General features: G+C 45.4%; 1 protein-coding gene across 9 annotated transcripts in view; it reads left to right on the top strand.

Moving 5' to 3' along the window:
- MLH1 (mutL homolog 1) overlaps positions 1-21345 on the top strand; it is a 56205-nt gene that overhangs the window by 18400 nt on the left and 16460 nt on the right. For 5 of the 9 annotated variants that reach the window (XR_004288669.1, XR_004288663.1, XM_032355367.1 and 2 more), the window contains exons 10-15: positions 1185-1278; positions 2184-2337; positions 9780-10156; positions 11738-11886; positions 12793-12855; positions 13773-13856. Coding sequence is in view for 7 of the 9 variants with exons in the window: in XM_032355367.1 (XP_032211258.1) it covers positions 1185-1278; positions 2184-2337; positions 9780-10156; positions 11738-11886; positions 12793-12855; positions 13773-13856 (921 nt within the window). In the remaining 2 variants the exon portion in view is untranslated. Of the gene's footprint in view, positions 1-1184; positions 1279-2183; positions 2338-9779; positions 10157-11737; positions 11891-12792; positions 12856-13772; positions 13857-21345 lie in introns of all 9 variants that reach the window. The other 4 variants (XM_032355611.1, XM_032355686.1, XM_032355852.1 and 1 more) reach the window with 4 other exon arrangements.

Raw genomic sequence — 21345 nt, 5'->3', positions numbered from 1 at the left:
CGAGTGTGTCATCTGGTTCTCTCCATGGCGCAAGCTCTTGCTCAGGTGGTGGGAAAAGGAACACACCTTCGGCGTGTCTCCAGCCCAGAAATCATTGTAAAGGGGCTCTGGCTGTCCCCTTGTCAGGTGCCCACACCTGCTCCAGGCCTGTGTGCTCTGGGCATGTGTCACCAAGCACAGCACCCTTGTTGTGGGGGGCCCACGGAGGAGCTAAAACCATGAGGCATATACCCTTGGCTATACCAGCCAACCCAGGAGAGCAGACCACCGGCAGGTCATCTGTCCAGAGAGAAGGGAAGGCTCAATTTTCTGAAAATAGATTTTCCTCTGATTTTTGTCTTACCTCCCCCAGCTTTGAGTGTTTTCCCACCCCCTTCAGCCCTGTCCCATTCCTAAATTACCTTAAATATGAAGTGCCTGGAAAACTCTTTCCTTTTTTTTTCTTTTTGAAGATTATATCTATTTATCTGACAGAGAGAGAGTGTGTACAAGTATGGGGAGCAGCAGACAGAGGGAGAGGGAGAAGCAGGCTTCCCACCAAGCAGGGAGCCCAATGCAGGACTCGATCCCAGGACCCTAGGATCATGACCTGAGCCGAAGGCGGACACCCAACTGAGCCACCCAGGAGGCTCTGAAAAACTCTTTCTTACTTTCATTGCTCAGTTGGGGTACCCCACTGTTGAACCCCCCCCGCCCCGGGCAGAATTAGTTGCTCCATCCTCCCACCATTCAGCACACACATCTCTGGGGTGCTTACCAGAACTGGAACTGGAGTGCATGTAGTCACCAGCATATTGTCCCCCAGCCCATGGCATATGTGATAGGCAGCCAGGGTGTATGTGCTGCATGAAAAGTCTAAGCTGACAGCACGTTGCCCACCGTGCCCTGCAAGGGCAAAGGTAGTCCTCCCGGGCTGACTGAGGGAAGGGAAGCGGGGAGGCAGAACGTAGTGTGCTCCCGTGTTCCTGTGACTGGGCTAAGAGGAGAGAGCCCGAACCCCAGAGCCAGATGCTCATGGATAGATAGCAACACGTCAAAAAAGAGACCTCTCCTTCCTAGGGTCTGCTATGGATGTTGCTCCAGAAGTGTTTCTGCTGAGTGATTTCCGTCATGAAATGAATGTGCGCCTGTTACCTCTCCCTTCAGGACAGTTTTGAGCTGGTTACTTTCCTTTTATTTTCTAGATCGTCTGGTAGAGTCAACTTCTTTAAGAAAAGCCATTGAAACAGTGTATGCTGCATATTTGCCCAAAAACACACACCCATTCCTGTACCTCAGGTAAGGCTACAGGGCTCCTCAGCTGAGACTCAGAGACTCACAAGGAACGAATTCTGTCCAGTTGTCCTCTTTGAAAGAGATGGACTTGCTCATGGCTCCAGCAGAGTGAATCCCATCACTACTAGCAGGATGGTGAAGGATGCTCTGTCCTTCCTTGCAGGTGAAGGGCACAGTTTCCCTTCACTTACTCACTCATGCAGAAGTCTCCCTGAGGGCCTCCCATGTACCAGTTACCTTGCTGGTGAAACAATGGTGAGTAATAGCTCTTGCCCCTGAACCAGCCAGAAGCTGCCCCCTCCCTGTCAGAGAAGCCTCTTGCCCCTCCACGGTCCCTCCAGGGCCCCCTCCTGCCACAGATTCACTGCGTGGTCATGGAGCAGGCAGTGAAGGGGGAATGTGGAGCCGAGGCAGTCAGGTGATGGCTGGTATGGCCTCTACACTGACATTTACATTAGACATTTTGATGATAGAACCTTCTCTCACGTGTATTCTTATTTTGATCCTCATAACACTGAAAGCAGGTAGGGAACAGGTTCATGGTTACAGATGAGAAAACCCATCCAGAGGGGTTAAGTAGCTTACCCCAGGTCACGCACTAAGAAGTTCCACTAGTTCTGGAACGATGGTAACAGCTGACATGGAATAAACTTGCCAGGTACTCACAGCGTGCTTGGCATGAATTTAAGCCCCACCACATGCTTTATCCACCTTATAGAGGGGGAGACTGAAGCAAAGGAAAATGATGTCACTGACCCCAGGCTGCACAGCTTCAGAATCCAGGTCGCTCAGACTTGACCCTGAAGTTTTGACCACTGTGTCATTTGAACCCCCACAAGCCTGCTGGTGAGAATTGTTTTCCCCGTTCCCCACCACTCAACATAGTTGTTTGCTTTTCTTCCTGCCAGTTTAGAGATCAGCCCCCAGAATGTGGACGTCAACGTGCACCCCACAAAGCACGAAGTTCACTTCCTACATGAGGACAGCATCCTGGAGCGGGTGCAGCAGCACATCGAGAGTAAGCTCCTGGGCTCCAACTCCTCCAGAATGTACTTCACCCAGGTGAGGGTGCTATCTGTCCAGCTCTGGCTCTGGTGCTTTCACCTTCACCTAAATTGTGGCCTGTCAGATTCAAGAGCCCAGAGTTCTGCTTGTTGCTTTAGGACTGGCTTTCCAAGGATTACCTGAAAGTTTTCCTTTAGTACTATCTCCTTTTTTGAAGCTAACGGTGAAATCAGCCTGTTTTCCTGGGCCTGGAGTCAGGAGGCTCGCGGTCTCACTCTGCCTGCATCTAGGATCATAGACTGGCTTCTCAGGAAAACAAGCTGTCTGAAACAGAATAGGACACCTCTTACATGCATCTATCTTGCCTAGGGATGTTCAGGAGGAGGCCGAGCCCACATTCACAGGGCAGAGGGAGGCAGCGGGACAGTGGGGGGGAGCAGGGCCTTGCGTGTCAGACAGGCCTGGGTTACCACCACGTGACCCACCTTCCCCGGTCTCCGTGTCTCCGTCAGTGAGGGCTGAAGTGGTCATCCTCACCTCTGAGGGTGGGGACAAGCAGGAGGCAAAAGTGTTTGATGCAGGGCCTGGCACCATCCACCTTATCAGAATTACGCAGGTTCTAAGTGCTTATGATTCTAAGCTACTCCAGCTCTCTGGGGCCTCACGTTGCCCATCTGTAAAATAAATGGATGGATAATGCGATTTGCAGTGTCCCAGCCCAGTTCTGACATGACGTGATACTCAGCAGCACATGGTGCAGGTGTCTCAGAAGCACACCAAATCCCAGAACTGTGGAGACGGAAACATCCCCCCTTCCCCACCCTCTTTCCCCCTTGAAAACAAAAGCCGGTGGGGACTGGGGTGGCGTGCACATGGGTACCTGGGTGGCTCAGTTGGTTAAGCAAGCATCTGACTCTGAATTTCAGCTTAGGTCATGGTCTCAAGGTTGTGGGGTTGAGCCCTGCATCAGGTTCTACACTGGGCCTGAAGCCTGCTTGAGATTCTCTCTTTGTCTCCCTCTGCCCCTCCTCCTCCCATTAAAAAAAAAAAGGAGAAGAAGAAGAAGAAAAGAAATGGAAGCACTGGGTCCTGTAAGCAGAGAGTGGGCTTCTGGGAGCCTACTTTAAAAAGAGAACTTTTTAAGTTCACGAGGCAGTTTATGCTTCCCACAGGAACCTTCACAGAAAGCCCCTTGCTGGAGGTGGCATGGGCATGAAGGCAGTGAGAGTGGATGCCCTAGGGGCAGCCCTGCCACCTCTGGAGCCCGGGCAGAGGCTGGGCAGTGAGTGCCCATGGGTCGCTGCTGAAGCCACTTGTATGTGGCAGGTGGGCAGAAGGAAGTGCTCGCTGGGAGCCAGCCCTCAGTCTTCTGCTAGGTTTGCTGGGCCCCTGGTGCCATAGGAGGCTCGAGTCAGCAGAGGTGATGGGTGCACACACCTGTGCAGTGCTGGTGGTTAAGATGAGGACACACGTGTGCTATAGGGCTGGTGGGCCTGGCTCTCAGAGCAGTGTGTGATACCCAGGAAGTGCTCAGTCACTGGGAGTTCAGATCCTGTCTGTTGCTGCTTCTCGTCCTCTGCCTCCCCACAGATGTGCAGAGACCCCCACTGTGGGCGAGACCATGCTGAGTGCCTGCCTTCATGGAAGCGCTCCTGGTCCCCTGGGGAATACATCCCATGAGAGAGAGGTAAAGAGGCACCTGGGGGCATCAGGGGGAGGCTCCTATCCTGGACTTCGGCAGTCAGGAAAGAAAGGGAAGGGATGCGGAGGCTGGGACCCCAGGGCTGGGTACGAATGAGATGGGCAAAGGGAACAAAGCATGAAAAAAGTGTTTCTGGCAGAGGAAACAGTGAGGAGAAGGCCTGAGGGGTGAGGGGAACAGGAAGTTGTGTGCTTGAGGGTCTGAAAGTTCCATGCTGTGGGTCCAGTGTTTATACTGGCTGCCCTTAGGATCACCGGGGAAATAGAAAGCACCCTTGCCTTCTCCAAACCAAGAAATCAGTCTCAGGCGGGGGGGTGGGGGTGGGGGGGCGGCATCAGTAGTTTTAGAGTTTTCCCAGGTGCTTTCATGTGCAGCCCGGGGGAGGCCTGTGTGTGGGCCCGGGCGGGCTGGCGGTGGGGGTTGGCCCTGGAGAGAGGAGGCTGCAGGGGTCCCAGACCTGATGACACTTCTGTCAGCATGTTAAGGAGTTTACGCTTTGGTGTGACAGGAATCCACAAGATCCAATGTGCCCTTTATAAAGAATCCTGTGGTCACATTGGGGCAAGGATGGCCAAGGCATGTGGTGGAGGCCCCCTGGCTATCTGGGAGAACAGGGATGGATCTGGGCAGAGGAGGTAACTCCACTCACAGATGGTTAAAGATCTGGAACTGCCCGGACCTGGGAAAGGTGTGGCTGGTGGGGAGCGGGACCAGGGTGGGGTGGGGGGACAGGCTGAAAGTGTGAGGTGAAAACGAGGAGCACATTGTCTGGGCCAGAGTGGATATCCCTTGCTCTGTCCTAACTGAGATCGAAAGAAAGAGCTTTGCCGGAGGTCCTGGAGTATGTGCCATACTGGGGAAAGAACTTCTCACCTTCCTCCTTGTCTTATTTTGCACAAGTCAGATTCATTTAGTTAGCTTACATTGTCTTTCCCCATAGAATTCCGCGTAGTCCTGACCCGTGTGTCTTCAGAAGGAAAGTGGGTTTCTGGATCAGGCGCCCCCCACCCTACCCCCAACACTAGTCGGTGTAGTGGCACAAGCCTTGGAGCATTGCTATGGGTGGCAGGGTCCAAACTCAGAGCTGTCACCACTCCTCTGGTGGCATCAGAATACCTTTTCTCCCACTCCCCACCTGTGTCTTGCACCACACTGCCCAGGGCCTATGGCATAAGCCCAGGTTTGTGGTGAAGCCATTCAGTATGGAAATCGGGAAGCCCAGGGCCTCCTGGGGTTTGTTGCTACTCCGTCCTGTTGGACAAGGTGTTTCACTTTTCTGGACTTTAAAATGACTATCTGCAAAGTAGTTCTGTTAATTTCTGCTCCTGTGGCTATGGCACAGGCAAATGAAGCAAATACAATGTTGACCTTTACATAGTGCAGGGCTTGGGGCACTGACCCTCTGGACAATCAAAAATATGAACTCTACAAAACTTTTGACTTCTATTAGCCTACTGTTGATCAGAAGCCTTACAGATAACATAAACAGTTGACTAACATGTATTTTGTGAATGTGTTATATACTGTATTTTTATAATAAAGTATTCTAGGAAAAACTGTTGACTAAGAAAATCATAAAGAAGAGAAAGTACATTTACAGCACTGTATTATTAAAATTCTGCATGTAAGTGGACCCACAGCGTTCAAATCTGCTTTGTTTCAAGGGTCAACTATGTTCACTTCATTTGCCTGTGTACACTGGAAGGATTTTACATTTTCCACAAAAGGAGGTTCTCCTTTTTGAACAGTTTTGCTACTCTGTTTAACTTTTTATTATTTAGCTCATTATTTTTCTAAGTACACATAAAAGTAGATATTACACCAATAATCCATGTACCTGTCACCCAGCTTCAACAACCATTATCATTTTGCCATATTTGTTTTCTCTTTCCCTTTCTCACTTGGTGGTAGGGAAAAGAGTGGTGGTTTTTTAGTTTGTTTTTGTTTTTTACTTTTTTTTTTTTTTAAAGATTTTATTCATTTGTTTGACAGAGAGAGAGAGATCACAAGCAGGCAGAGAGGCAGACAGAGAGAAAGGAGGAAGCAGGCTCCCTGCAGAGCAAGAGAGCCCGATGCGGGGCTCGATCCCAGGACCCTGAGATCATGACCTGAGCTGAAGGCAGAGGCTTTAACCCACTGAGCCACCCAGGCGCCCCCTGTTTTTTACTTTTTTAAATTTAAGTTCAATTATCCAGCATATGATGCATCATTCATTTTTTGATGTAATGGTCAGTGATTCATTAGTTGCATAGAACACCCAGTGCTCATCACCTCACGTGCCCTCCTTAATGCCATCACCAGTTACCCCATCTTCCCTCCCACTTTCCTTTCTGCAACCCTCGGTTTGTTTCCTGGAGTCCAGAGTCTGTCATGGTTTATCTCCCTTTCTGATTTCTTCCCATTCAGATTTCCTTCCCTTCCCTTGTGGTCCTCTGCACTATTCCTTACAGTCCACATGTGAGTGAAAACCGTTGTGGTAATTGCCTTTCTCTGATTGATTCATTTCACTGAGCATAATCTCCAATTCCATCCATGTTGATGTAAATGGTAGGTACTCATCCTTTCTGCTGTCTGAGTAATATTCCATTGTGCATATGAACCACATCTTCTTTATCCATTCATCTGTTGAAGGGCATCTCAGCTCCTTCCACAGTTTGGTTATTGTAGACATTGCTGCTATGAACATTGGGATGCATGTGCCCCATTTTTTTAATGTATATGTATCTTTGGCATAGATACCCAGTAGTGTAGCTGCTTGATCTTAGGGAAGTTCTCTTTTTAACTTCTTTTTTGTTTGTTTGTTTAAAGAATTGATATTAAGGTCTTTTTTTTTTAAGATTTCATTTATTTATTTGACAGATAGAGATCACAAGTAGGCAGAGAGGCAGGCAGAGAGAGAGAGGAGGAAGCAGGCTCCCTGCTGAGCAGAGAACCTGATGTGGGGTTCAATCCTGGAATCATGACCTGAGCCAAAGGCAGAGGCTTTAACCCACTGAGCCACCCAGGCGCCCCTTTTTTTAACTTCTTGAGGAACATCCATACTGGTTTTTGGAGTGGCTGTACCAGTTTGCATTCCCACCAACAGTGTAAGAGGGTTCCCCTTTCTCCACATCCTCGCCAACATTTGTTGTTCCCTGTCTTCATTTTAGCCATTCTGATGGTGTGAAGTGGTATCTCATTGTGGTTTTGATTTGTATTTCCCTGATGGCAAGTGATATGAAGTATGCTTGCTTTCCAAAAGATTTATTTATTTTAGAGAGAGAGTGTGCAGAAACGGGAGCGTGCAGTGAGAGGGAGAGAGAATCTCAAGCAGACTCTGCACTGAGCATGGAGCTGGATGGGGGCTCGATCCCACGACCCTGAGATCATGACCTGAGCTGAAGCCAAGAGTCAGATGCTTAACTGACTCAGCCACCCAGGCACCTGAAGGAAAGAGAATATTTTAAATTGCATTTCAGGCATTTACTATTTTCCCTAGTATTTTATGCATTTTAAAATTTTTCCTTGTATAATTACAATGTCTTTTTTATACATAGCAAAATTAATATTATCATTTAATATGTAGTCCATATTCAAATGTCCCAACTGCCCAAAAAAGATCCTTTTATAAAGTAGCTTCATTCAAATATGTATTAGGTTAAGTTCCACTCCCCATATTTAGATGCTGTCTTTTAAATCTCTCTTAAATCTGTATTTTTTGTTGTTCCTGTTGGCTTATTCTGAAGGCTTCCTGTGGAAAAATGCACATTTCTGTTTGGCTGATTGTTTCTTCTTAGTATCATTTAACTTGTTCTAATCCTCCACATTCCTGTAAACTGGGAATTCCTATGAACTGGCATGATTACGTTCAGATTTGTGAATGAGATTTCTGTGTGAGAATTCTTTTTTTTTTTTTAAGTTTTATTTATTATTTGACAGACAGAGATCACAAGTAGGCAGAGAGGCAGGCAGAGAGAGAGGAGGAGGCAATCTGCCTGCTGAGTGGAGAGCCCAATATGGGACTTGATCCCAGGACCCTGGGATCATGACCCGAGCCAAAGGCAGAGGCTTTAACCCACTGAGCCACCCAGGCGCCCCTGTGTGAGAAGTCTTGATAGATGATGCCATGTACTTTCTGTCACACCCCAGCAGGAGGCGCATACTGATTTGTTACGTCATTTTGGTGATAAGGCTCATCTGTGGGTTTAGCTGGTAACAGCCGGTTTCCTTCATTGTTAAGTTCCCCAGGAATATTTAGCTTAATGGTTTCACCATTCATTGACAACCATTACCTGAATCAGTTATTTCACTAAGATTGCAAGATTATGATTTTCTGATTCTGTCATTTTTTTCTGTTAATTCATTATAATTTTTCTGTATACAATAATTTTCTCTCATTTGTTAGAGCTTTTTGGTTATCCTGAAATATAGTTCACACTAGAAAGTAAGGGTAAATGCTGAGTTCTGTCACTTTAATTATCAGTTTGCAAAGGAATGTGTTCGTGTCCTAGTGATCTCCAGTGATGTTTATGACTTTGTCCTCCCCGTCTTTCTCTTTCCCTCCCCATCGTTTTCTTTTTCTCTTAATATTTTATAATAGCTGTTAACAAAGCAATATAATTTAATTAATTACAGTCATTTTTCTCTTGGATCCTCAAATTATCCCATCTTAGACCAATAAACCCCTTCAAACTGGTGCTCTTGTCCTTTTGACTCAATTCCATTAGTCTTTGATGGTTTCCTTGTTTCTGTCAAGAAAAGATGTAGGCTTTCCCAGCCCAGGCACTGGAATTGGCCATTTCTCCAAGGAACTCTGGTTTATTTTAGTTGGGATGGTATTTAGAGACTAAAATCTGGGATCGGAGGGGGGGTCCTTATTCCTGCTGAGTGGTCATTGGCTTTAGGTCTTTCCAATGGTCAGAGTTAGGAAATGTGTATATCTAAAAACAGGCAAAACAGTGGCTGCCACAAGCTTGGTGGGGAGGGGAGAATGGTGAGTTACCGTTTCATAGGTAGAAAGTTTCAGTTTGAGACATTGAAAAAGTTCTAGAGATAGATAGTAGTGATGGTTGTCTAATGATGTGATGTACTTAATGCCACAGAGCTGTATGCTTGAAAGTGGCTAAGTGATAAATTTTATGTATATTTTACTTCAATAAAAAATGAAATAAATTACTTCAGTAAAAAAATGAAATCCTCTTATGTCAGCAAAAAAATAAGCAGACAAAAATATGAGAACTTTGCGCTAATATTCCCCATTTCAAAACAATTTTAAAATTATAAGGATTTTCTGAATTTTTGTATTTTTACTGGTGTATCTTTTAAACTTCAAGTTTTGGTCAGCATTGCTTCTATATTATTATTATTATTATTATTATTATTATTATTATTATTACGGTAATGATGATTAAACCTGGTTCTAGTTTCTTTCTCAAATGTTACTCCACTTTGCAATCTGGACTCCCCCCCCGCCCCCACCAATTAAAAATTTTATTTTTTTTAACTATTCTCTACAATCAATTTGGGGCTCGGACTTAACAACCCCAAGATCGAGAGTCACTTACTCTGCACACTGAGCCAGACAGGCACCCTGGGACCTGGACTTATTGGTCTCATATTCTGAATTGTCCCACTGCTGCCTTCTTTTTTTTCTTCTTCCCAGATAGATTCTACTTTATTGAAACATATAGGAAGGGTTCAGCAAAAACGTAAAGTGAATCATATATCACATAAATGCCATTGAGCTTGAAAAATCACAGTGGCTAGGAATCTTACTTAAAAAAATTTTTTTAACCCATTACCTTCTTTTTTGACATAGACTTTACTACCAGGTCTTGCTGGCCCCTCCAGAGAGGTGGTTAAATCCACAACAGGTGTGACCCCCTCATCTGCTTCTGGAAGTGGCGACAAGGTCTATGCCCACCAGATGGTCCGCACAGATTCACGGGAACAGAAGCTTGATGCCTTTCTGCAACCCATGAGCAAGGCTCTGTCCAGTCAGCCTGAGGCCATTGTTCCACAAGACAGGACCGATGCTTCCAGTGGCAGGCCTGGACAGCAAGATGAGGAAATGCTTGAACTCCCAGAGCCTGCTCAAGCGTCTGCCACAAATCAGGGCACAGAGGAAGATGCAACAGAGGGGCCTTCAGAAACATCAGAGAGGAGAGGGCCCCTTTCCAGCCTGGGCAACCCCAGGTATGGACTTGGAGGGGAGTGCAGCCTTCCTCTGCTATTCTTTCCTGAAACCACTTCTGGCTTGACTTGGCATGAACCACCTGCTGCTTCTCTCTGCCTGACCTGCCCTGCCTCCTGTGGGACATTGCTCTGCCTTATGTGCTATCTGCCTTTGACCATGGCTTGAGAGTCCCCCACTTAGTGGTCTTTGAGATGTCTTAAAAGTCCATGGTTCCAAGTGCAAGTTAAATACACACCAGAAAAAAAGTAAGATTTATCTTTTATTTTTAGTAGGGGATTTTGATAACGCCTCAATAGCAGAGGTGGCTAGAGAGAACCCTAAAATATCCAGAGGATTCTCCATCATCCCACTCAAAGCTGCTTCCACTCCTCTCGGGAACAACATGTTTTCCTGGTTCAACTTATGAAGGCCCTGAGGCCCAGGGACTGGCCGTGAGAGTGGGAGAAGGTGGATGGCAGCAGTGCCTGTCCTTTCTCTGCCTTCCCGTGGACACGCTCCACAGGCTGTCAGGGGCCCGGCGCCGAGCCAGGGAGCCCAGGCTGTTGCCCCTTCCCCAGGAGGCTTAGGATGAAGGCGTTCGCCCAAGACTTCGTTTCTGCACGGCAACTGGCCCCCAAAACCCCAGGGCCGAGTGGCCATCAGGGTTTGGACGAGTTACTTGACTCCAGTTTGGTCATTGCCAAGTCAGTCTAGGAAGACGACATGTAGGGTTGTCTCTAGGGAATCCTCAAGGGTGCTGCAACCTGTGGAGCCCAGTCTGTGCCAGATGCTTCACGTATATGATCTCATTTCATGCAGGGCAGGGTTATGTGTCTCTTTGTCACCAGGGGAGGTAACACCACTAGCTCTTCACCATACAGCAGTCAAAAGAAATCTCTGACACCAGAAATGAGATTGTATCACTCCTCAGCTGAAAACCAGTGCTTTCCCTGCACTTGGGTACACCTACCGTGTCCCCCTTTTAGCCCCCCACTTTCCCTCTCCTGTAGGATGCCTCGTCCACACTGCTCTGTGGCTGGCCTGAACTGCCTGAGCTCCCCCATTTTGTTCTCCCTGTGCTCGGGGCCTCGGAAGACTGCCTCACACATCCCCTCTTGCAGAGGACCTCTCACTGCCCCCATCAAGCTGATAACTTGTTTACTTTACTTCTTAGTATTTTCTGCTGCTTCAAATGATCTGTGGCTTTCTGACTCCCCAGCTGGAAAGTAAGCATGACGGTGGCCGGCACCTTGTCTGTCTGGTGCGGGTCACGTGCAGCTGGCACTGTAACTGATGGAGGACTGAACAAGCAGGACATGGTGGGCGTATACACGCAGGGCCCTGCGGCTGCACAGGACAGGTGTCTCCAGAGTCCTGCTGTGCACAGGGACTGGCTGCTGGGGGCTCAGGGTCATCCGATCTGTGGGGTGCCAGAGAACAGACTGATCTTGCTAGTCTGCTGCACGCACAAGGACCCCACCCCAGATGTGCAGAGCCAGCACGAGACGCTGCTCCACTTTCCAAAATGCAATACACAAAATTTGACTGGATTTAAAACCAGTTTTCAAGGATAGTCATGATCTGCGGCTCCTTCATTGCAGAAAGAGGCCCCGGGAAAGCTCTGATGTGGAAATGGCGGAAGATGATTCCCGAAAGGAAATGACAGCAGCGTGTACCCCTCGGCGGAGGATCATCAACCTCACCAGTGTGCTGAGCCTCCAGGAAGAAATTAACGCACGGGGACATGAGAGTACGTAAGTGCCGACGTCTGTTGGGGCCTGTGGGCCAGAACTGCTAAGGTCAAGTTTTAGCAAATGCAGAGAGTGTTGATGGTAGGGTGGCCCCTCTGGTATGCCAAGCACATCTTGCGTCCCTCACCCATAGCAGCAGCTGCTGAAAGACGATTTTCAACTGGGAGGGAAGGGGAAAAAGGGTTCTCTGGTTTTAATTATAATTGGTCAGTATTCTCACTGAACCCTAACAGCCAGAGTAAAAGAGTCATCTACATAATCTTGAGTTTCTTTCTTAGTTGAAAGTGCTATGATACAAGATTCTAATCTGTGGCCTGAGTGGGGCATACTCTCTCTAAAGCACGCAGGCTTTGCAGGGCCCCGAGTGGATATCCTGGCACTACCACTTCTACTGTGTGACCTTGGATTTGTGACTTAATGCTGGCTGGGCCTCAATTCTTCCTCATCTCTAAAATGGGTTTAATTTTACCCTTGAAAATGATTGTGCTGATTAGAGGTAAAACATAAAACACTTGTTTACAGAGTAAGGAGGCAATAGATATTTTTATATGCCGAAGACAAAGCCATAAATCAATATCACTTTCCTCAGAAAGAGCTTTTCAGAATACTTGCGTATAGAGAGCTCCACGTTGGTCCCTGTCACTTCAAAACCAGCTAACATGGTTTTAGGAATTAAAGGGAGTTAGCCGTGGCCCCAGCTGAGCAGGGATTGAGGAGTAAGTAGAACAGTAGCTTGGCCCAAAGAGCCATCTGCACCAGAGGAGTCAGACAGTCGTGCTCCAAGTGTACACAGCACAGCTCCAGGCTCCAGACGGCAGCTCTGCACTTGAGTCTACACGGTTTAGTCATGGCCTTACCACATTTCAGCTCTAACACATTTCCTGATTAAAATAGTTATGTTCCAGCACCGTGTCTTGAAATACAACAACCTAGATCAGCCCATAAAGTCCTGAGCAGCCACGGAGCAGATTAGCACTTTTCACACTTATCCTCCACCTTCTTTTTTTTTTTTTTTTTTTTTTTTTTTTAAGATTTTATTGAGGGAGAGAGAGAGTGTGTGCGCAAGCTGGGAGAGGGGCAATGGTGGAGGGAGAAGACTCCTCCCCACTGAGCAAGGAGCCCAGTGTGGGGCTCTATGTAGGGATCTGTCCCAGGACCCAGAGACTGTGACCTGAGCTGAAGGCAGGTGCTTAACCAACTGTGAGCCTCCCAGGTGCCCTGATCTGTTACGACTCAGTGGCTGGCCCCTTACAGTTTTCTCTGTCCCACTCACCCCTTGTTTGTATATGTGCTGCCGAAGCGAGCACTCACTCACCCCTTGTTTGAACAAATTCAGGAAGGCCTCATTTTGCCTTTCCTTGCTGCTTCTCTCTTTTCTCGGCACTCTGGGCCTTTGTCCACACGTGGGCAAAGCTGTAGGTGACTCTACACATAGGAGGAGTAAAAGCTTTCTGTAACTGAGGTCTTGCCAGTCATGGAAGTAGCTGCCAATTGGCCTCTGATTTTGGTTTCCACAAAGATTTGGTCCAGTTGGTCTTTACTTCCGTTTATTGGCTTTCAAGCTGGGAGCTTTTAAAAGCATTTGAAACAATGTAAATGAGGTAGGCTGTTCCTTGATTTATTTAGCAGGCTTGCTTACAGTAGTTTCAGTTGACAGCCTCCCTCAGATTTGGAATTTACTGAGTCTTCCTTTAGGGTTTGTATCCCTTATGTAAAACAGGCTACTTAGAGTTTGGAGAAATTTTTCTCTAGTTGTGCACTATTTCCAGTGCAGTGTCAAGCACACCTGCGTCAGGTTGGATAAGCATGCATTGCTGAGGTCCAGGTGATGACTCTAAATGTTCCCAAACTGTGTGTTTGTACATGTTGTCCCATTGAATTCTAGAATCGCCTGGTGAGGGAGACAGGGCAGCTCTGTTAGCTGTTTTGAAGTTGAGGAGTGGAAGATGGGGAGGACGGGAGAGGACAGATGAGTTGGAACAACCCAGCAATCAGAGGCCCAGGACACACGTCGCCAAGGGCAGGGGATGACTGGCACTGCTTGCACACGAGGTGGCTGGCCCAGGACTCAGGCTAAACAGACTGGCTGCCTGCGTGGGCACGTGCCCCTTGGGATAGGATCCCAACCCCAAGGCTGGTGTTTTAGGCGTGCCGGTGTCAGGTCTCACAGAAGGCGTAGCGTCTGTGACATGGGAAGAGTGAGCCAGATGGTCTGTGCGGCGCTCCTGCCGACTACCCATTCCCTCCCTAGCGGGACTTTGTTCACTGTTTTGGGGCCTGGCCTGTGGCACAATAGACTGCTGGAGGCTTCACTGGGCCCTCGTAGTGAGCATCTGAGAGCGCGTGTGCTTCGGAAGCCCAGGCCTCCATGTCCATGGGCTGGGGCTCCTGCTCACTGCCACAAACCTCATGTCCGTGGCCCCAGGTGGGGGAGGCTGCTTGTCTTCAGAGTGAAGGCTATGCAGGGAGTGCCCTGAAGCCCCGATTTGGTGAGGTAGGCCACTTGCCTTAACAGACCAACAGCCCGGCTGCTCCTCACAGGGGCTTACTGTGCTCCCAGCCCCAGAGAGAAGTAAGGGAAGCTCTTCTGGTACCAAAGTTCCTTGTCGTGGTCGTTTCTGTGACTGTTCGATCAGTGTATTGTCCGTGCAGGGAGCATTTCTGGCACTGCATCGCCCTCACTGTCCGCAGAGGGCCTGGCAGGTGGACTCAGCAGGTATTTGCTGAGGCAGTGTGTACATGACTAAGAGGAGCCACCTGGGAGGTGACTCCCTTTTTTTTTTATTTTATATTTTTGTATTTTTTAATTAACATATACGTATTATTAGCCCCAGGGGTACAGGTCTGTGTACAGGTCGCCACGTTTACACACTTCACAGCACTCACCATAGCACATACCTTCCCCAGTGTCCATAACCCCACCACCCTCTCCCTACCTCCTTCCCCCTGGCAACCCTCAGTTTTTTTTTTTTGAGATTAAGAATCTCTTACGGTTTGTCTCCCTCACAATCCCATCTTGTTTCATTTATTCCTTTTTCCTACCCCCCAAACCCCTTATGTTGCCTCTCAACATCCTCATATCAGGGAGATCATATAATTGTCTTTCTCTGATTGACTTATTTCACTAAACATAATACCCTCTAGTTCCATCCACATCATGGCAAATGGCAAGATTTCATTTCCTTTGATGGCTGCGTAATATTCCATTGTGTGTGTGTGTGTGTGTGTGTGTGTACCACTTCTTTTTTATCCATTCATCTGTTGATGGACATCTGGGTTCTTTCCATAGTTTGATTATTCTGGTCATTGCTGCTATGAACATTTGGGTGCATGTGCCCCTTTGGGTCACTATATTTGTATCTCTGGGGTAAACACCCAGTACTGCAATTGCTGGGTCATAGGGTAGCTCTGTTTTCAACTTTTTGAGGAACCTCCATGCTGTTCTCTAGAGTGGTTGCACCAGCTTACATTCCCGCCAACAGAGGTGCAGGGTTTCCCTTTCTCCGCATCCTCGCCAGCATCTGTCATTTCCTGAATTGTTAATTTTAGCCATTCTGACTGGTGTGAGGTGGTATCTCATTGTGGTTTTGATTTGTATTTCCCTGATGCCGAGTGATATGGAGCACTTTTTCATGTGTGTGTTGGCCATCTGGATTTCATTTTTGCAGAAATGTCTGTTCATGTCCTCTGCCCATTTCTTGATTGGATTATTTGTTCTTTGGGTGTTGAGTTTGGTAAGTTCTTTATAGATTTTGGATACTAGCCCTTTATCTGATACATCATTTGCAAATATCTTCTCCCATTCTGCCAGTTGTCTTTTGGTTTTATTAACAGTTTCCTGTGTTGTGCAAAAGCTTTTGTTGATGAAGTCCCAATAGTTCATTTTTGCCCTTGCTTCCCTCGCCTTTGGTGATCTTCCTAGGAAGAAGTTGCTGCGGCTGAGGTCAAAGAGGCTGTTGCCTGTGTTCTCCTCAAGGATTTTGATGGATTCCTTTCTCACATTGAGGTCCTTCATCCATTTTGAGTCTATTTTTGTGTGTGGTGTGAGGAAATGGTCCAGTTTCATTTTTCTGCATGTGGCTGTCCAATTTTCCCAACACCATTTGTTGAAGAGACTGTCTTTTTTCCATTGGACATTCTTTCCTGCTTTGTCGAAGATTAGTTGACTGTAGAGTTGAGGGTCTATTTCTGGGCTCTCTTTTCTTTTCCATTGATTTATGTGTCTGTTTTTGTGCCGGTACCATACTATCTTGATAATGACAACTTTGTAATAGAGTTTGAAGCCTGGAATTGTGATGCCACCAACTTTGGCTTTCTTTTTCAATATTCTTCTGGCTATTCAAGGTCTTTTCTGGTTCCATATAAATTTTAGGATTATTTGTTCCATTTCTTTGAAAAAAATGGATGGGATTTTAATAGGGATTGCATTAAATGTGGAGATTGTTTTAGGTAGCATAGACATTTTCACAATATTTGTTCTTCCAATCCGAGAGCATGGAACATTTTTCCATTTCTTTGTGTCTTCCTCAATTTCTTTCATGAGTACTTTATAGTTTTCTGAGTGTGGATTCTTTGCATCTTTAGTTTGGTTTATTCCTAGGTATCTTATGGTTTGGGGTGCAATTGTAAATGGGATTGACTCCTTAATTTCTTTTTCTTATGTGTTGTTGTTGGTGTAAAGAAATGCAGCTGATTTCTGTGCATAGATTTCATATCCTGACACTTTACTGAATTCCTGTACAAGTTCTAGCAGATTTGGAGTGGAGTCTTTTGGGTTTTCCAGATATAGTATCGTATCATCTGCAAAGAGTGATAGTTTGACTTCTTCTTTGCCGATTTGGATGCCTTTAATTTTTTTTGTCGTCTGATTGCTGAGGCTAGGATATCTAGTACTATGCTGAATAGCAGTGGTGATAGCCCTGCCATGTTCCTGACCTTAGTGGAAAAGCTCTCAGTTTTTTACCATTGAGAATGATATTCACAGTGGGTTTTTCATAGATGATTTTGATGATAGTGAGGTATGTACCCTCTATCCCTACACTTTGAAGAGTTTTGATCAGGAAAGGATGCTGTATTTTGTCAGGTGCTTTTTCAGCATCTATTGAGAGTATCACATGGTTCTTGTTCTTTCTCTTATTAATGTATTGTATCAGATTGATTGATGTGTGGATGTTGAACCAACCTTGCAGCCCTGGAATAAACCCCACTTGGTCATGGTGAATAATCCTTTTAATGTACTGTTGGATCCTATTGACTAGTGTTTTGGTGAGAATTTTTGCATCTGTTTTCATCAAGGATATTGGTCTGTAATTCTTTTTTTTTTTTTTAAGATTTTATTTATTTGACAGAAAGAGATCACAAGTAGGCAGAGAGGCAGGCAGAGAGAGAGAGGGAAGCAGGCTCCCTGCTGAGCAGAGAGCCCGATGCGGGACTCAATCTCAGGATCCTGAGATCATGATCTGAGCTGAAGGCAGCGGCTTAACCCACTGAGCCACCCGGGCGCCCTGTAATTCTCTTTTTTGATGGGATCCTTTTCTGGTTTGGGGATCAAGGTAATGCTGGCCTCATAAAATGACTTTGGAAGTTTTCCTTCCATTTCTATCTTTTGGAGCAATTTCAGGAGAATAGGAATTAATTCTTCTTTAAATGTTTGGTTGAATTCCTCTGAGAAGCCATCTGGCTCCGGGTTCTTGTTTGTTGGGAGATTTTTGATGATTGCTTCAATCTCCTTACTGGTTATGGGTCTTTTCAGGTTTTCTTTTTCTTCCTGGTTCAGTTGTGGTAGTTTATATGTCTCTAGGAATGCACCCATTTCTTCCAGGTTGTCAAATTTGCTGGTGTATAGTTGCTCATAATATTTTCTTATAATTGTTCGTATTTTTTTGGTGTTGGTTGTGATCTCTCCTCTTTCATTCATGATTTTATTTATTTGGGTCCTTTCTCTTTTCTTTTTGATAAGTCTGGCTAGGGGTTTATCAGTCTTATTAATTCTTTCAAACAACCAGTTCCTAGTTTCATTTATTTGTTCTGTTGTGGTTCTATTTTATTGATTTCTGCTCTGATCTTTATGATTTCTCTTCTCCTGCTGGATTTAGGCTTTCTTTGTTGTTCTTTCTCTAGCTCCTTTAGGTGTAGGGTTAGGTTGTGTTTTTGAGACCTTTCTTCTTTCTTGAGAAAGGCTTGTATCACTATATATTTTCCTCTCAGGACTGCCTTTGCTGTGTGCTACAGATTTTGAACCATTGTGTTTTCATTATCATTGGTTTTCATGAGCTTTTTCAGTTCTTCTTTAATTTCCTGGTTGACTCATTCATTCATTAGAAGGATGCTCTTTAGTCCCCATGTATTTGGGTTCTTTCTAAATTTCCTCTTGTGATTAAGTTCTAGCTTCAGAGCATTGTGGTCTGAAAATATGCAGGGAATGATGCCCATCTTTTGATACCAGTTGAGACCTGATTTAAGACCCAGGATGTCATCTATTCTGGAGAATGTTCTGTGTGCACTAGAGAAGAATGTGTATTCTGTTGCTTTGGGATGCAGTGTTCTGAATATATCTGAGATGTCCATCTGGTCCAGTGTTATTTTAGGCCTTTATTTTCTTGTTCATCTTTGGCTTGGATGATCTGTCCATTTCAGTGAGGGGAGTGTTAAAGTCCCCTAGTATTATTGTATTATTGTTGATGTATTTCTTTGATTTTTGTTATTAATTGGTTTATATAATTGGCTGCTCCCATGTTAGGGGCATAGGTATTTAAAATTGTTAGATCTTCTTGTTGGACAGACCTTTTGAGTATGACATAGTATCCTTCCTCGTCTCTTATTATAGTCTTTGGCTTAAAATCTAATTGATCTGATATAAGGATTGCCACCCCAGCTTTCTTTTGATGTCCATTAGCATGGTAAATTGTTTTCCACCCCCTCACTTTAAATCTGGAGGTGTCTTTGGGTCTAAAATGAGTTTCTTGTAGACAGCATATTGATGGTTTTTGGTGGTTTTTTTTTGTTCTGTTTGTTTTTTAAAGACTTTGTTTACTTGACAGAGAGAGACAGTGAGCGAGGGAACACAAGCAGGGGGAGTGAGAGAGGGAGAAGTAGGCTTCCCCTCAGAGCAGGGAGCCTGATATGGGGCTCGATCCCAGGACCCTGGGATTATGGGATTATGACCTGAGCCGAAGGCAGACACCCAGGGTTTCTCTAATATCTTCCATGCCTTTTTCAACTGAGCCACCCAGGTACCCTGGGTTTTGTTTTTTGATCCATTCTGATACCCTTTGTCTTTTGATTGGGACATTTAGCCCATTTACATTCAGGGTAACTATTGAGAGGTATGAATTTAGTGCCATTGTACTGCCTGTAAGGTGACTATTCCTGTATATTGTCTCTGTTCCTTTCTGATCTACTACTTTTAGGCTCTCTCTTTACTTAGAGGGCCCCTTTCAATATTTCCTGTAGAGCTGGTTTGGTGTTTACAAATTCTTTTAGTTATTTTTTGTCCTGGAAGCTTTTTATCTCTCCTTCTATTTTCAATGATAGCCTAGCTGGGTATAGTATTCTTGGCTCATGTTTTTCTCATTCAGTGCTCTGAATATATCATGCCAGTTCTTTATGGCCTGCCAAGTCTCTGTGGATAAGTCTGCTGCCAATCTAATATTTTTACCATTGTACATTACAGACTTCTTGTCCCGGGCTGCTTTCAAGATTTTCTCTTTGTCGCTAAGACTTGTAAATTTTACTATTAGATGACCGGATGTGGACCTGTTCTTATTGATTTTGAGGGGGGCTCTCTGTGCCTCCTGGATTTTGATGCTTGTTCCCTTTGCCATATTAGGGAAATTCTCTACAATAAATCTCTCCAATATACCTTCTGCTCCCCTCTCTTTTCTTCTTCTGGAATCCCAATAATTCTAATGTTGTTTCATCTTATGGTATCACTTATCTCTCGGATTCTCCCCTTGTGGTCCAATAGTTGTCTGCCTCTCTTTTGCTCAGCTTCTTTATTCTCCATCATTTGGTGTTCTATATCACTAATTCTCTCTTCTGCCTCATTTATCCTAGCAGTAAGAGCCTCCATTTTTTATTGCACCTCATTAATAGCTTTTTTGATTTCAACTTGGTTATATTTTAGTTTATTTCTCCAGAAAGGGCTTTTCTTTCTCCAGACAGGGTTTCTCTAATATCTTCCATGCCTTTTTCAAGCCCAGCTAGCACCTTGAGAATCATCATTCTGAACTCTAGATCTGACATATTACCAATGTTTGTATTGATTAGGTCCCTAGCCTTTGGTACTGCCTCTTGTTCTTTTTTTTGTGGTGAGTTTTTCCACCTTGTCATTTTATCCAGATAAGAATATATAAAGGAGCAAATAAGATACTAAAAGGGTGGCAAAGACCCCAGGAAAATGTGCTTTGACCAAATCAGAAGAGACCCCAAATCATGGGGGGAAGAAAGGAGGTAAAAAGAAGTCAGAAAAAAAAAAATTTTTTAAATAAAAAAAATATATAAAAATGAAAAAATATATATGAGACTGGTGAATAGAACAGGGTCACCCACTTAATTTTGGGAGTATGTTGGTCCTTAGAAGAAACTAGGGTGGTGACTCCTTCTAAAGGATATCAAAGTCGAACACTCGGTCAGGCAACTCTCTTGAGTCAGCAGCTCTGGTGGATTCACGTTTGGTCAACAAATGAGGGTAATTTTTGTCTAGTATCCACTCAGTTGTTCCACAGAATTGGGCACATCTCAGATTAGTAATGACTGAATTTACTCACAAAATGGCTGAAGTCACTAGCAATGACTTGTGACTCCTATCATTTTGATCTATTAATTAATGAGGACAAGGAATGTTATAATTTTTTTTGCTATCATTTGAATGTGAATGTGTGTAACATTTTACCCACTATTTTATTTTATTTTATTTTATTTTATTTGGGGAACAGTCCTGGGTATCAGTGTTCATATTTTTATATGGCTTGTCCCCAGGTCATTGTTTGTTCTGGTGCATAAGATCAGTTTGGCAGTCATTTGTCGAGTATGTTCTCTGTACAAAATGCCTGGTGCCAGACCCTGAGGCAGAGGTGGGAGGTGAATGAGCCTGGACGCCTGCTGTATAGGATACTGTGGTGGTGTGGGGAGTGTTTAGTAAGTAACTGGTGATAACATCAGGTAAAATGAAAGATATTCTGTAACAGAGGTAGAAGGCCACATCAGCCAAGCATAGGGTGAGACCTGCTGGGGACGGCTTCTGGATCATCTCTGACGACAGCCAGAGGCCATGCACATGGGGGTTTCTGTAAAGCAGTCCAGCTTGGCACCGAGCTCCTACTCCGCATGAGGCCATGAAGAACTAGAGGATCTGTCGCACTTCCTTGGGTTTAGCTTTACTTGCTCCTGAGTGAGACCCAGGGCCTCCATCAAGAACTCTGCTGCATGGTGTGGCTTTGAAGTACAGAAGGATCTTG

The sequence above is a fragment of the Mustela erminea genome, chromosome 1 (assembly GCF_009829155.1).
Source record: "Mustela erminea isolate mMusErm1 chromosome 1, mMusErm1.Pri, whole genome shotgun sequence".
NCBI lineage: Eukaryota > Metazoa > Chordata > Mammalia > Carnivora > Mustelidae > Mustela > Mustela erminea.
The sequence above is the reverse complement of the archived record's forward strand: the minus strand, read 5'-3'. Positions and strand labels throughout refer to the sequence as shown.